The sequence below is a fragment of the Globicephala melas genome, chromosome 6 (genome assembly GCF_963455315.2).
Source record: "Globicephala melas chromosome 6, mGloMel1.2, whole genome shotgun sequence".
NCBI classification, from domain to species: domain Eukaryota; kingdom Metazoa; phylum Chordata; class Mammalia; order Artiodactyla; family Delphinidae; genus Globicephala; species Globicephala melas.
The window spans coordinates 90,094,401-90,106,823 of NC_083319.1; the positions used below are offsets into that span (position 1 = coordinate 90,094,401).

General features: G+C 37.3%; 2 protein-coding genes across 5 annotated transcripts in view; one reads left to right on the forward strand and one right to left on the reverse strand.

Moving 5' to 3' along the window:
* The window catches only part of CENPP (centromere protein P), a 226,367-nt gene that overhangs the window by 56,143 nt on the left and 157,801 nt on the right, over positions 1-12,423 (reverse strand). The window lies entirely within an intron of this gene.
* Positions 1-12,423, forward strand: part of ECM2 (extracellular matrix protein 2) — a 38,130-nt gene that overhangs the window by 7,441 nt on the left and 18,266 nt on the right. For 2 of the 4 annotated variants that reach the window (XM_070045776.1, XM_030847217.3), the window contains exons 2-4: positions 3,660-3,972; positions 7,863-8,051; positions 10,247-10,819. In XM_070045776.1, the coding sequence (XP_069901877.1) occupies positions 3,684-3,972; positions 7,863-8,051; positions 10,247-10,819 (1,051 nt within the window). In that variant the 5' untranslated portion in view covers positions 3,660-3,683. The remainder of the gene's footprint in view (positions 1-3,659; positions 3,973-7,862; positions 8,052-10,246; positions 10,820-12,423) is intronic. The other 2 variants (XM_030847218.3, XM_030847219.3) reach the window with 2 other exon arrangements.

The following is a 12,423-nucleotide window of genomic DNA, read 5'->3' on the forward strand; positions in this document are numbered from 1 at the left end:
CTACTATTTTAAAAATCCAGATTTGGGAGAAGAAAGTAGAAATTCTGGATGATAACTGTGGATTTGTCTAGTTCTTGCAGCTATACCAGTTTTTTTCTTCATGTAATTTGAATCTGTACTGTTCAGTGTATAAAGGCTTAGAATTGTTACATCTTCATGAATAGATCCTTTTATCATTACATAATGGCTCTCTTTATTCTTCTTCATCTTATATTAATATAGCCATCCACTTTTTTTATTGAGTTAAATATGTCTTTTCTTAAAACTTTATTTTATTTATTTATTTTTTTGGCTGCATTGGGTCTTCATTGCTGCGCGTGGGCTTTCTCTAGTTGAGTCGAGCGGGGGCTACTCTTCATTGCAGTGTACAGGCTTCTCACTGTGGTGGCTTCTCTTTTGTGGAGCACGGGCTCTAGGCATGTGGGTTTCAGTAGTTGTGGCACATGGGCTCAGTAGTTGTGGCTCGCAGGCTCTAGAGTGCAGGCTTAGTTGTGGCACACCGGCTTAGTTGCTCCACGGCATGTGGGCTCTTCCCGGACCAGGGCTTGAACCTGTGTCCCCTGCATTGGCAGGCGGATTCTTGAGCACTGTGCCACCAGGGAAGCCCCCACTTTTCTTTTGATTAGTGTTACCAAAGTATATATTTTTCCATCCTTTTAATTTTAATCCATTTGTATCTTTATTTAGCATGAGTTTCTTATAGGCAGCATAGAGTTGGGATTTTATTTTATTTTGTTTTATTTTATTTTATTTTGTTGTGGTGGGTCTTAGTTGAGGCTGCAGTCTCCTTAGTTGTGGCATGTGAACTCTTAGTTGTGGTATGCATGTGGGATCTAGTTCCCTGGCCAGGGATTGAACCCAGGCCCCCTGCATTGGGAGCATGGAGTCTTAACCACTGGACCACCAGGGAAGTCCCTAGAGTTGGGTCTTAATTTTTAAAAATTCAATGTGGACAGTCTCTGTGGCAATTAATAAATTCACATTTAATATGATTTACATGTAATATGTTTTGGATTATTTCTATTACTCCACGTTATCACCTTTATTGGTTTATTAGCTATAACTCTTGTTTTTTTGGTGATTACCTTAGGGCTTATAGTATGCATCTTTAACTTATTACAATTATCTTCAGTTGATATTCCACTTTGCTTATAGTATTAGAACATAACAGTATATTTACACTTCCTCTTTCCTCCTTTCTGCTTCTGTTGTCATACATTTTACTTTCACTTAAGGTAGAAACCCCAAAATACAGTATTATTATATTAATCAACACAACTGTTAAACAGATGACTGTATTAAACTAGCATCTTTTAAAGAGATTTAAAAATAAAAAAGAGCATTTATCTACATATATGCCATTTCCTGTGATATTCATTCCTTTGTGTAGATCCATAATTCTATCTGATATAATTTTCCTTCTACTTTAGCATTTCTTACAGTGCAATTCTGCTGGTGATTAATTCCTTCAGCTTCTCTATGTCTGAAAAAGTCTTTATGTTGCCTGTGTTTCTGAAAGACATTATCACTGAGTATATAAGTTGATTTTTTTCAGTACCTGAAAGTCATTGTTCCACTGTCTTCTGGCTTGTACTGTTTTGAATGAGAAGTCTTTTATTCTATTCTTAACTTTGTGTCTTTTTCTCTGGTCACTTTTAAGATGTTCCCCTTATTACTGGTTTTAAAGCAATTTGATTATGATGAATATTTGACATAATTTTCTTCATATTTCTTATTTTGGGGGTTTATTGATCTTGGATATGTGGGTTTATAGTTTTCATCAAATTTGGAAAATGACCAGTCTTTATTTCTTCAAATATTTTTGTGCCTCCCTAGTCCTTCAGGGACTGGAACTGGACATAAATTGATCTTCTTGAAGTTGTCCCATAGTTTGAAGATGCTCTGTTCATGTTTTTTACTGGTCATGTGTGTGTGTGTGTGTTTCATTTTGGATAATTTCTGTGACTATGTTTACAAGTTTACTAATTTTTTCCTGCAGTGTCTAATGTGCTATTCATCCCTTGCAGTATAGTTTTTCCTCTCTCACATTGTAGTTTACATCTTTAAAAGTTCAATTTGGATTTCTTTAAATATCTTTCCTCTACGTTCTTGAACACGCAGATTATGGTTTTAATAACTTTTAATGACCTACTTAATAATTATGTCAGCTGTGCTATGGATGGGTTTCAATAGATTGATTTTCCTCATCATGGGTCAACAATTCCTGTTTCTTTGTGTGCCTGGTAAATTTTTGCTGGATTTCCCAGTACTTGTTGGGTGCTCTGGGACATAGTTAAGTTGTTGCACACAGTTTGATCCTTTCTGGAGGCTTGCTATTCAGTGCTGTAAATGGGATCAGATCAGCCGTTAGTCTAGGGTAAATTGTTTTCTCTGATGTGCCGATGCCCTTCTGAGCACTCTGTCTGATGCCCTTTGCAGTACAGGTTCTCCACTATGACTGGTGGACACACAGAGTCTGCCCAGCCTTTTCTAGCCTAAAGGATGTTTTCTTTTTGTCCTTCATGGTAGTTCTTTCTCAAGTGTTGAGTAGTTTTCTCATACAAATGTGCTAATCATACTCGGTTGAAGACTTGATATCTTTGGAAGTCTTTTTCAGGGTAGCTCTCACCTCCCTGTGCTCTGCTCTGCAAACTCTTGCCTCTCTGGCATCCCCAGGACCCCAGGTTTTTCGGTTTCTTTTTTCAACTCAGGGAGATTGTTGGGCTCTGCCTGGGTCCTCACCCTGGTCTTCAGCCTCGGAAGGAACTCCCTCCAGGCAGTGAGCAGGAGCTCAACTTGGATTTTCCCCCTCTCAGGGATTTCTGTTCTGTGCTAATCCATGTTCAAGGTTTGAAAAAGTATTCATTTCTCAAATATGTTTTTCAGCTTCACCATGTGCAGGGCCCTGTACTCCTCTTGAGACCAGCTGATTAAAAGTTACTCTTTGTCCCTCTTACCTCTTTATAACTGATAGTAGTTTGCTGTTTGCTGTTATTTTTATTTGGTGCAATTATGCTCTTTCCCCCCAACAAAGAAAATTAGAACAGTAGAGAATAAAATAATAAAATATAAGAGCTGGGAAAATGAATTGTGGATGATGTTAGTCACAGAATGACTTGGCAGAGAGGTGGAGAGAAACCTCCTGAGTAACCTCTGAAAACCTACAACACAGTGGTTCAGAGAGGGGTCGGCACACTATGGCCTGGGGGGTAAGTCTGACCCACTGCCTGTTTTGGAATTTGTGTACACAATTGTACACATATAATGTACACAAACTGTGCACATATCACGTACACAAACTGTGTACATATCACATACACAAACTGTGTACATATTGTCTACCTTCATGTTACAAGGGTCGAGTGGAGTAGTTATGACAAAGACTGCATGGCCTGTAAAACCTAAAATGTTTACTATATGGTTCTTTATAGAAAAAGTTTGCTCATGTCTGGTCTAGCAATAAAGTACTAAAAATTATTTGATTCTGACAGAAAAATTCTAAATTCTGACTTGGCAGTAATACTATAGCATAGAGCCCATATATTATATGTGTTATATCTCACAGGCTTGCTGCTGAGGGATATAGGCAATTATAGGCCAATTTTCAGAGGTAAAAATTTAGTCACTAACTCTGAAATTCTGTTTCATTCTCATCCTAGGAATCAAATAGTGAAAAAGCAAGCATGAAGTTTTCAAGCTTGTATTGTTTTCTTCTGCTTCTCGTTATTCAAACTGACTTTGGACAAAATGAAGAAACTTCTAGGAAGGAAAGAAGGAAGATGTATTATAGAAGACAGAGAAAAAGTTCCTCGCCCATCCACAGATCCAGTAGACAGCTTGGAATTCAGCAAATGAGGATGGTTACACCAGCAGCAACACTTCCCATGGTTAACTTGGATTATAGTACGGAGGAAAAGTTTGAATCCTTTTTAAGATTTCCCGGAGTAGAAGCAAGCTATAATGTGTTACCAGGTAAGAAAACAGTAGGAGAGAGGAAGAGAGAGAAACTCCAAAAAGAAAATTTTTTAAAAATTCAAGTTATTATATTATCTTTTGGTTTAATCTACAAAGATAAATTTTGAAATAATTTAAAAAACCATTCACAGAATATACTTATAATACAAATTATTGTAAAACAGAAAAAATATTACTTATCCTATAACTACATTTATAAAATCATAGTTACTATTTTGGTTTATTATTTCTAGTCTGTTTACTATGCCATGTATTTAAAATAGTTGTAATCATAATATAGTAATATACATGTCAAAACTGCTTTTTCATTTATCATGATAGATCATCTAGGATATAGAAATAAATGATTCAGATGAGTCTATGAACTCACGGCTATTAAATATTTTCAACCAAACATGAAGTTAAGCCACTGAATTTATTTTATATAGACCAAACTACTGAATTTTTAAAGTTTGAAAAGATTGGAAATTCTTCCGAAGATTTCAACTAGGCATTTTTAAACACTAATATTTAGTTGGTCCACATTTTTCCAGGTTTGGAAGGAAAAAGTAATTATATTATACATATGGTACCATTACATAAAACTTTCAAAAGAATGTATCACCACATAATGTTCTGTGACCAATACTTCATACATTGTCTCAAGAAAACCAAATGCTTCTAAATGATGTTATTTCCACGAAGTTAACAGAAATAACATACAATTACCATGAAAAGAGACAATTTAGGTCACATTTACAACATGATTGAGAGAAGAAAGAGCCTGGAGGCAGGGAATTTAAAATGATGATTATAGGGTACCCATAACTCTTAAAGAACGATGAGGTCAATTTCCCTAATTAAGTGGAAAGATATCCAAGCTATAATAATAGAAAATAAAAAGGTTGAAAAGTAGTATGCATAATGTGATCTCAAATCTGTTTTAAAAAATATGCAGCATAGGGTGATGTGCATTAAAAGGTATAGAAGATGTATACGAAAGATTTCTAAATTGTCCTAAAATGTTTTCCAGTGGTCTTACAGTACAATTTAAAAAAATTGTGGGTTTCCCTGGTGGCACAGTGGTTGGGAGTCCGCCTGCTGATGCAGGGGACACGGGTTCGTGCCCCGGTCCGGGAAGATCCCACATGCTGTGGAGCGGCTAGGCCCGTGAGCCATGGCCGCTGAGCCTGCGCATCCGGAGCCTGTGCTCTGCCAACGGGAGAGGCCGCAACAGTGAGAGGCCCGCGTACCGCAAAAAAAAAAGAAAAAAAAATTGTGGTAAAATACACATGACATAAAACTTATCATTTAACCATTTAAAAGTGTACAATTCAGTGGCATTAAGTATATTCACAATGTTGTGCAACCGTCACCATTATCTTGTTCCTGAACACTTTCTTCACCCTAAAAGGGAACTACATATATATTAAGCACTTACTCCCCATTTTCTCCTCCCCGCAATCCCTGGCAACCACTGATCTTTCTGTCTCTATGAATTTGCCTATTCTGAATATTTAATATAAAAGGAGTCCTATAATATGTGGCCTTTGGTGTCTGACTTCTTTTACTTGGCATAATGTTTTCAAGGTTCACTCATGTTGTACAGTGTATCAGTACTTCATTCTTTTTTTATGCTGAATTATATCTCATTGCAGAGAAATACCATGTTTTGTTTATCCTTTCATCCATTGATGGATAATTGCGTTGTTTCCACCTTTTGGCTACTGTGAATAGCACAGCTACGAACATTTGTGTACAAGTTTCTATCTGAATTCTCGTTTTCAGTTCCCTTGGGTATATACCTAGAAGTGGAATATCAGGTACCTAGGAGCTGGGTCATGTGGTAATTATATGTTTAATTTATTGAGAAATTGCCAAATGTTCCCCAGAGAAGCTATATCATTTTATATACCCACCGGCAATATACAAAGACTCCAATTTCTCCACATCCTTGCCATTATTTTCCATTTAAAAAATATAGCCATTCTTGTGGATGTGAAGTGGTTATCACATTGTGGTTTAATTTGTATTTCCCTAATGACTCTCAGCATCTCTTTATGTGCTTATTGTTCATTGTATATCTTCTTTGGAGAAATGTCTATTCAAGTCCTTTGTCCATATTTTAATTGGGCTGGCTTTCTGTTGTTGAGTTATAAGAGTTCTTCATGTATATTCAAGATATTAGACCCTTATCAGATATGATTTGCAAATATTTTCTCTCATTGTGTACATTGTCCTTCAACTTTCTTGACAATGTTCTCCAATGGACCAAATTTTAAATTTGATACAGTCCAATTCATCTATTTTTTCTTTTGTTGCTTGTGCTTTTGCAATCATATCTAAAAATCCATTGTGAAATCCAAGGTCATGCTTTATTTTATGAATATTATATTTTACATCTTATATTTAGGTTTTGATCCATTTTGAGTTAATTTTTATTTTTGGCATGAGGTAGGGGGCAACTTCATTCTTTTGCATACGGATATACAGTTGTCCCAGCACCATTTGTTGAAGAGACAACTTTTTTCCCCATTGAATGGGCTTGGCACTTTTGTCAAAAATCAATTGGCCATAGATGTAATGGGTTTATTTCTGGACTCTCAATATTCCATTGGTCTATATGTTTATCCTTATGCCAGTACCATACTGGTATAAGCTGATTATTGTAGCTTTGTGGTAAGTTTTGAAATCTGGAAGTGTGAGCCCTCAAAAAATTTTATTTTCTTTCAAGATTTTTTTTGGCTATTTGGGGCCCCTTATAATTCCTTATGAAATTAAGGATTAACTTTTCCATTTCTGCAAAAAAGGCTGTTGGAATTTTGATACACTATAGTACTTTTATAATCAGGAGACAACTCCTGATTATATCTATTTTTTTTTTCCAGGGGAGAAATTGGATGGGTGGGATTAGTTTACTGTAAGTATCCAAATGAGAGATGGGTAGGGCTTGAACAGGGTTGACACAGCAGTAAGGGAAAGAAGGGGACAAATGTGAGAGCTCATTTGCGGGGACAGTGGCTCAACAGATGGAAAAGAGTTATCAGGAATAACACTAGGATTGGAAGGAAAACATCCCCTCTAATATTCAAATTGACTGTCTAATGGCCTGCTTAGTTGACACACATATCCATGTATCTACAACACTCTATGTAGAGAAAACAATATACTAAAACCCACTGCACTGTGTACTTTAAAAGGGTATTTGAATTGTATTTCAATAACACAACTATTCTAAAAAATAAGAGATTGTTGCAATGTCTCATCAAGAATTCAACGTAAAAAGCACCACAAGCATACAGTCTTATTTCACCTCTCCATCTGCACATCAGGAAGGGTACAATGTGGGCTCATTCATCATTAGTGCTGTTCCAGCTCTCTGCTCTCTGGCATGTGATGGAACTATACTGCTTTTTCTCTTCTGAAGTTAGATGTAGCCGTATAATTTGCCTTGGTCAATATAATTAGACATGTTTAGAGCTTGTGTGTTATTTGCAACCTCACATTCCCACTGCTGTGCTGGTCATCAGGGCAGCCTGCTTGGAGATGAAGCCTATTTTTTATCCTGACAATATCTACATTGGACACATAGCAGGAACAAGAAATAACTGAGATTTGGGGGTTGTTTGTTGCTGTTGTATAACTTAGCCATCCTGACAGATGCAGGATGGAAGTACGATTCAGGCTCAAGTTACCATGAGGAGGTCACTCTCAGAGCCTAAGTAAGAGGGGTTGAGAATACAGCATGTGAAAAGCATTTCAGAGGGTTACACCTGTAAGATACTTTTATCCTCTGCATGAAAGAACATAGAATGTTATTCTTGTGTGGGTCTATCACATTGGGCTCACTTCCATTCACAAGTGCTAGTAATCATACAAGGAATTTAAATGTTACTGTTCTCTTCTAGGAAAGAAAGGACGCTGTTTGGCAAATGGGATGATCATGTATAACAAAGCTGTATGGTCTCCTGAGCCCTGCACTACCTGCCTCTGCTCGAATGGAAGAGTCCTTTGTGATGAGACCAAGTGCCACCCTCAGATGTGCCCCCAAACAGTTACACCTGAAGGAGAATGCTGCCCCGTCTGCTCTGATACTGGTACAAATATTTAGCCCAAACAAAATATCACATGTGATTTAGTCTTTAACTTCCATTTGTTTTTATTTTGTCACTACCTTAAATTTTAAATTATGATAAACTAGTCATCAGGGTACTTAAAATATTGGCACAATGATGCTAAACATGGAAATTATTTGGGAAATTGCATGATAGGGGAGAGAAAAATAAAACATCTTGGCTTTAGAGTTCTAGCTCTATTAGAATGAGTAAACTCAGACCAGATCACATTCCACATTTGACTCGCAGCATTACAGATGTAGTGATAGAATTTACATAGCAAACAGCTCCCATGTTCTTAGTATGCGTGAAGAACTCTGCTTAGTTCCTTACATGCATTATCTCACTTAATTCAACTCAGTGTGTTTACAGTTATCAACCCAAATGAAGATGAAGAACTCATGGTGAACAAAGGGAGGAGTGGTTTGCATCTAGAGAAAAAGCCCAGTTTTCCCAGTTTTCCCAGTCTATGTGCAGTTTTCCCAGTCTATGTGCAGTCATTACTGCTCAGGTAATCCTAGGGAAATAAAGGGCAATGGCCCTGGAGCAGTGGCTTTCTGTTGTGGCACTGCTGTGCACAGAAAGATCACACTATGAGGTTTTGTTGGCTGCTCACTGTGCCTTATCTATGAGGCTGATGCAGTAGAGGACTCTAGGGAGGAAGCCTCAGGACTCCTGCAAGAAAAGCCTGGCCAATAGCTTATGAAATAAATAAATATGTGTTAAATAATTCGATGGGAAGGGATACAGATATTTTCTGTTGCCTATGATCAAGGTAGATTGTTTCCAAGCACACAGGATGATCACAGGGTGGTTACCTACAAATGTCTCCTACCAGGAAGAACATCAGAACATTTAGGAACTGTATTTTGGTGTATACTACTAATTATTTTACTAAGCTATTATGACTTTAAAAAATGTTAGAAAATAAAAGTTTTTAATGAAACTGACTCCTTGGGATATGAAACAGAAGATTTATAAAGGCAAGATCCAGAAATTCTCAGACATTTTTCAAAGGACTTGAACTATTATTCTTGAAATGCTGTGGTTATTTTGGAAAAATAAACTTGGATATACAGAAAAGATTTTAAACGTTTCAATATGATAGTTTTAGTTTCATTTTGCTAATTTTTTCCTACTCTCCTTTTGCATGTTCTGTCAGAGATGTGAAAAAAATAACTCACAGACTTTATAATACATACTGACTTGAAATCTCAAGTAATTCCTTCACATAATTATATTTTGAGTTCTTTTTTGGGGGTGATTTATGTATGGCATTAAATAAAATCATAGAAATGATTAAGTAAATTTTTATATTTTGATGAAAGAAAATCTATGTACTGAGCTCACTTTTCCCTAAAACTCTTCATTCAGAGGGTGAGTCTAAAATCCGGTCTTTGTCAAGTCTTCCCCACTTTCTGCCAAAGATAATAACAGCTAAATACAAATGTAGATAAACTTTCTACTATTATATATTATGCTATCATCATCATGGAATAATAAAAAGTACTCTTGTGCATATGTCTAGGTTAAAGAAACATCATCTAAATCCAGGACATCTTCTATAGGTCTCAAGAAGTAAAAATAATTTAAGTACAGAGTCTGGGAGGAAAACAGAAGAGAATTTTCTATAACTCTAAATTTCAGAGGATGCTTTTAGGCCCATGGAGCTGAAAGAAAATCAGACAGATATAATAAATCTATAAATAAAAGCCAATTTCACTACCATAAACAAGTAAAAGGTACATCTCTTTCACTTTTTTATGTCTGACAGTGTACAAATTCTTACATTATCAATAAGCCCAATTAACTGAACAGTATCTACCATAAAGTTATCACATCTGATTATATTACAATCTCACAATAGGACTGCTTATGGTAAGCAATATATGGTAATATTATTCCCTCTTTAGTCACCAGATAGCATGATACTTTAGTAAAAATAAGTATTAAGGCTCACAAGGAAAAACAAGAATTGCCTATAAAGTCTTACAAAACAGAAATAAAGTTTATTTATTTCTATTAAAACTTCAAACAAAAATTTCAAGATACATTTCACATTTAAACTGCACTCATATACCTACAGGGAATGTTATTTACTAACCTAATTTTCACTATGATTTTTCCTTTCATTAATACCACAACTTGCCCCTGCTGTCTTCTCCTTATGTGGTCAGTAGCCTCCTATTTGCTACTCAGTAGTATAGCATTAAATGACAGAACTGAATTTTCTGGTGATTCTTCAGAACAAAGAGAACCTACCAGTTTACTTCATAAGCAACAGCCGTCTCCTTGGGTGGAAATGCATCAAGCACTGAGAAAAGAGGAACTTCAATTTGAGGAGGAAGAAGAAATTAAACAAGATGAAGATAGGGAGCAAAAGGAAAAGATCCCTAGACCTGGAGATTGGGGGAGACCTCCCAATGAGCGACAGAGCAGAGAAGGGGGAGAGCAGAGACCTGGAGAGAAGGGGAGGCAGGCCCATCAACACAGAAACCCAGCAAGGGAGAATGAGAATGAGGATGAGGACGAGGATGAGGACGAGGACGAGGACGAGGATGACGATGACGCCGTCAGAGGAGATATGTTCAGGATGCCCTCTCAACTCCCAATCCCAGCTACCCCCAGGGGCATACCACCTCTGCCAAGCAGGTGCTCTCTGTCATACAAAACCATCTCCTGTATCAGCGCCGACCTCACACAAATACCACCGCTAACAGCACCAGAGATAACAAGTCTGGAGCTCATAGGTAAGAGATGTTGACGTTAAATTGATTTTGTGGTTAACTCCCATTGTCCTATGAATGTTATATTTTAATTTTATAATATAAGTTGACCCCAAACAGATTAATTTCACAATCTTCAAACATAAAAACTTTGCAGAAGAGATAGGTGTTTACTGCAGAATAGCACCATCAGGTATAAAGTAAATTCCTCCAAGTGAAACCATGATTTCCTATTGACTTTTTTCTAAAGCCAGGTTTAGAAGGTATAATTTATATATAGTAAAACATTATTAGCATGTTATTCTTTGAGGGTTTTTTTAAGATTTTTTTTTTTGATGTGGACCATTTTTAAAGTCTTTATTGAATTCGTTACAATATTGCTTCTGCTTTACGTTTTGTTTTTTTGGCCGCAAAGCATGTGGGATCTTAGCTCCCCAACCAGGGATCAAACCTGCAGCCCCTGCATTGGAAGGTGAAGTCTTAACCACTGGACGACCAGGGAAGTCCCTGTTATGCTTTGAGTTTTGACAAATGCTTACAGTCAATACCACAATCAAGATATAACATTTCCATCACCTCACCAAATTCTCTCATGTCCCTCCTTTCACCAGCCCTGATGTTTTCTGTCTCTAGAGTACCTTTTCTAGGATGTCATAGAAATGGAATCATACAGCATGTAGCCTTTTCAGCTGGACTTCTTTCATTTATCATAATGCTTCTGAGGGCTATGCAGGTTGTGGCGTTTATCAGTAGCTGGCTCCTCCTTACTTCTGAGAGGTGTTCTGTTGTTTGGACAGACCACAGGTCTCAGGTGAAGAACATCTGGATTATTTCCAGCTTGGGGCAATTATGCATACAGTTGCTATAAACATCCACATATGGATGTTTGTGCCGACCTAAGTTTTCTTTTTCCTAGGGTATATACCCAGGAGTGGGATTGCCGAGTGCTACAGTAAAAGCATGTTTAACTTTATAAGAAACTGCCAAACAGTTCCTTAAAATGGCTGTGACACTCCTTCCAGCAATATCAGAGAGTTCCTGTTGTTTCCCCCCCTTGTTTTAGCCATTGTGGTAGGCATGGAGTGGTCCAGACTTTTTGCCCACATTCTTATAGGGCCAGGAAGAGCTCTGAGTGGAGGAATGGCAGAACAGATACGTGTGTGAGGCTGGCTGGTGGGGAGACTGGGACAGTGAATGAGTCTTGGCAATAAGGCCCATGCTGGGGATAGCTCTGAAGATGCAGGGGTGAGAGAATCTGAGTGGGGTTTCAGATGTGTCTTGGGGGAAGTAACAGAAATAAACTACCACAGAAATAATAAATGATCGTATAAATAAATACTCAATGGTCACAGCGTGACCCCTTTAATCTGGATAGCCAATCTGCAATAGGACATTTCTGGTGTTATGGCCTTCCTGATACCATGTTCACATGACCTCCTAAGGAATTCTTCTCATGCCCAGAGTGACCTGCTCCAGCAATGCCCCCTCCTTCTGTAGCCTGCATGCCAGGTGTGCTCTGCCATTAAAACAAAACAAAACAAAACAAATTGTGAAAGTCTAAAGTCTTATGAAAGATGAATGACCTGTGCTCAGTCACAGTATCTTGGTTTTATAAGAAGGTCACCACA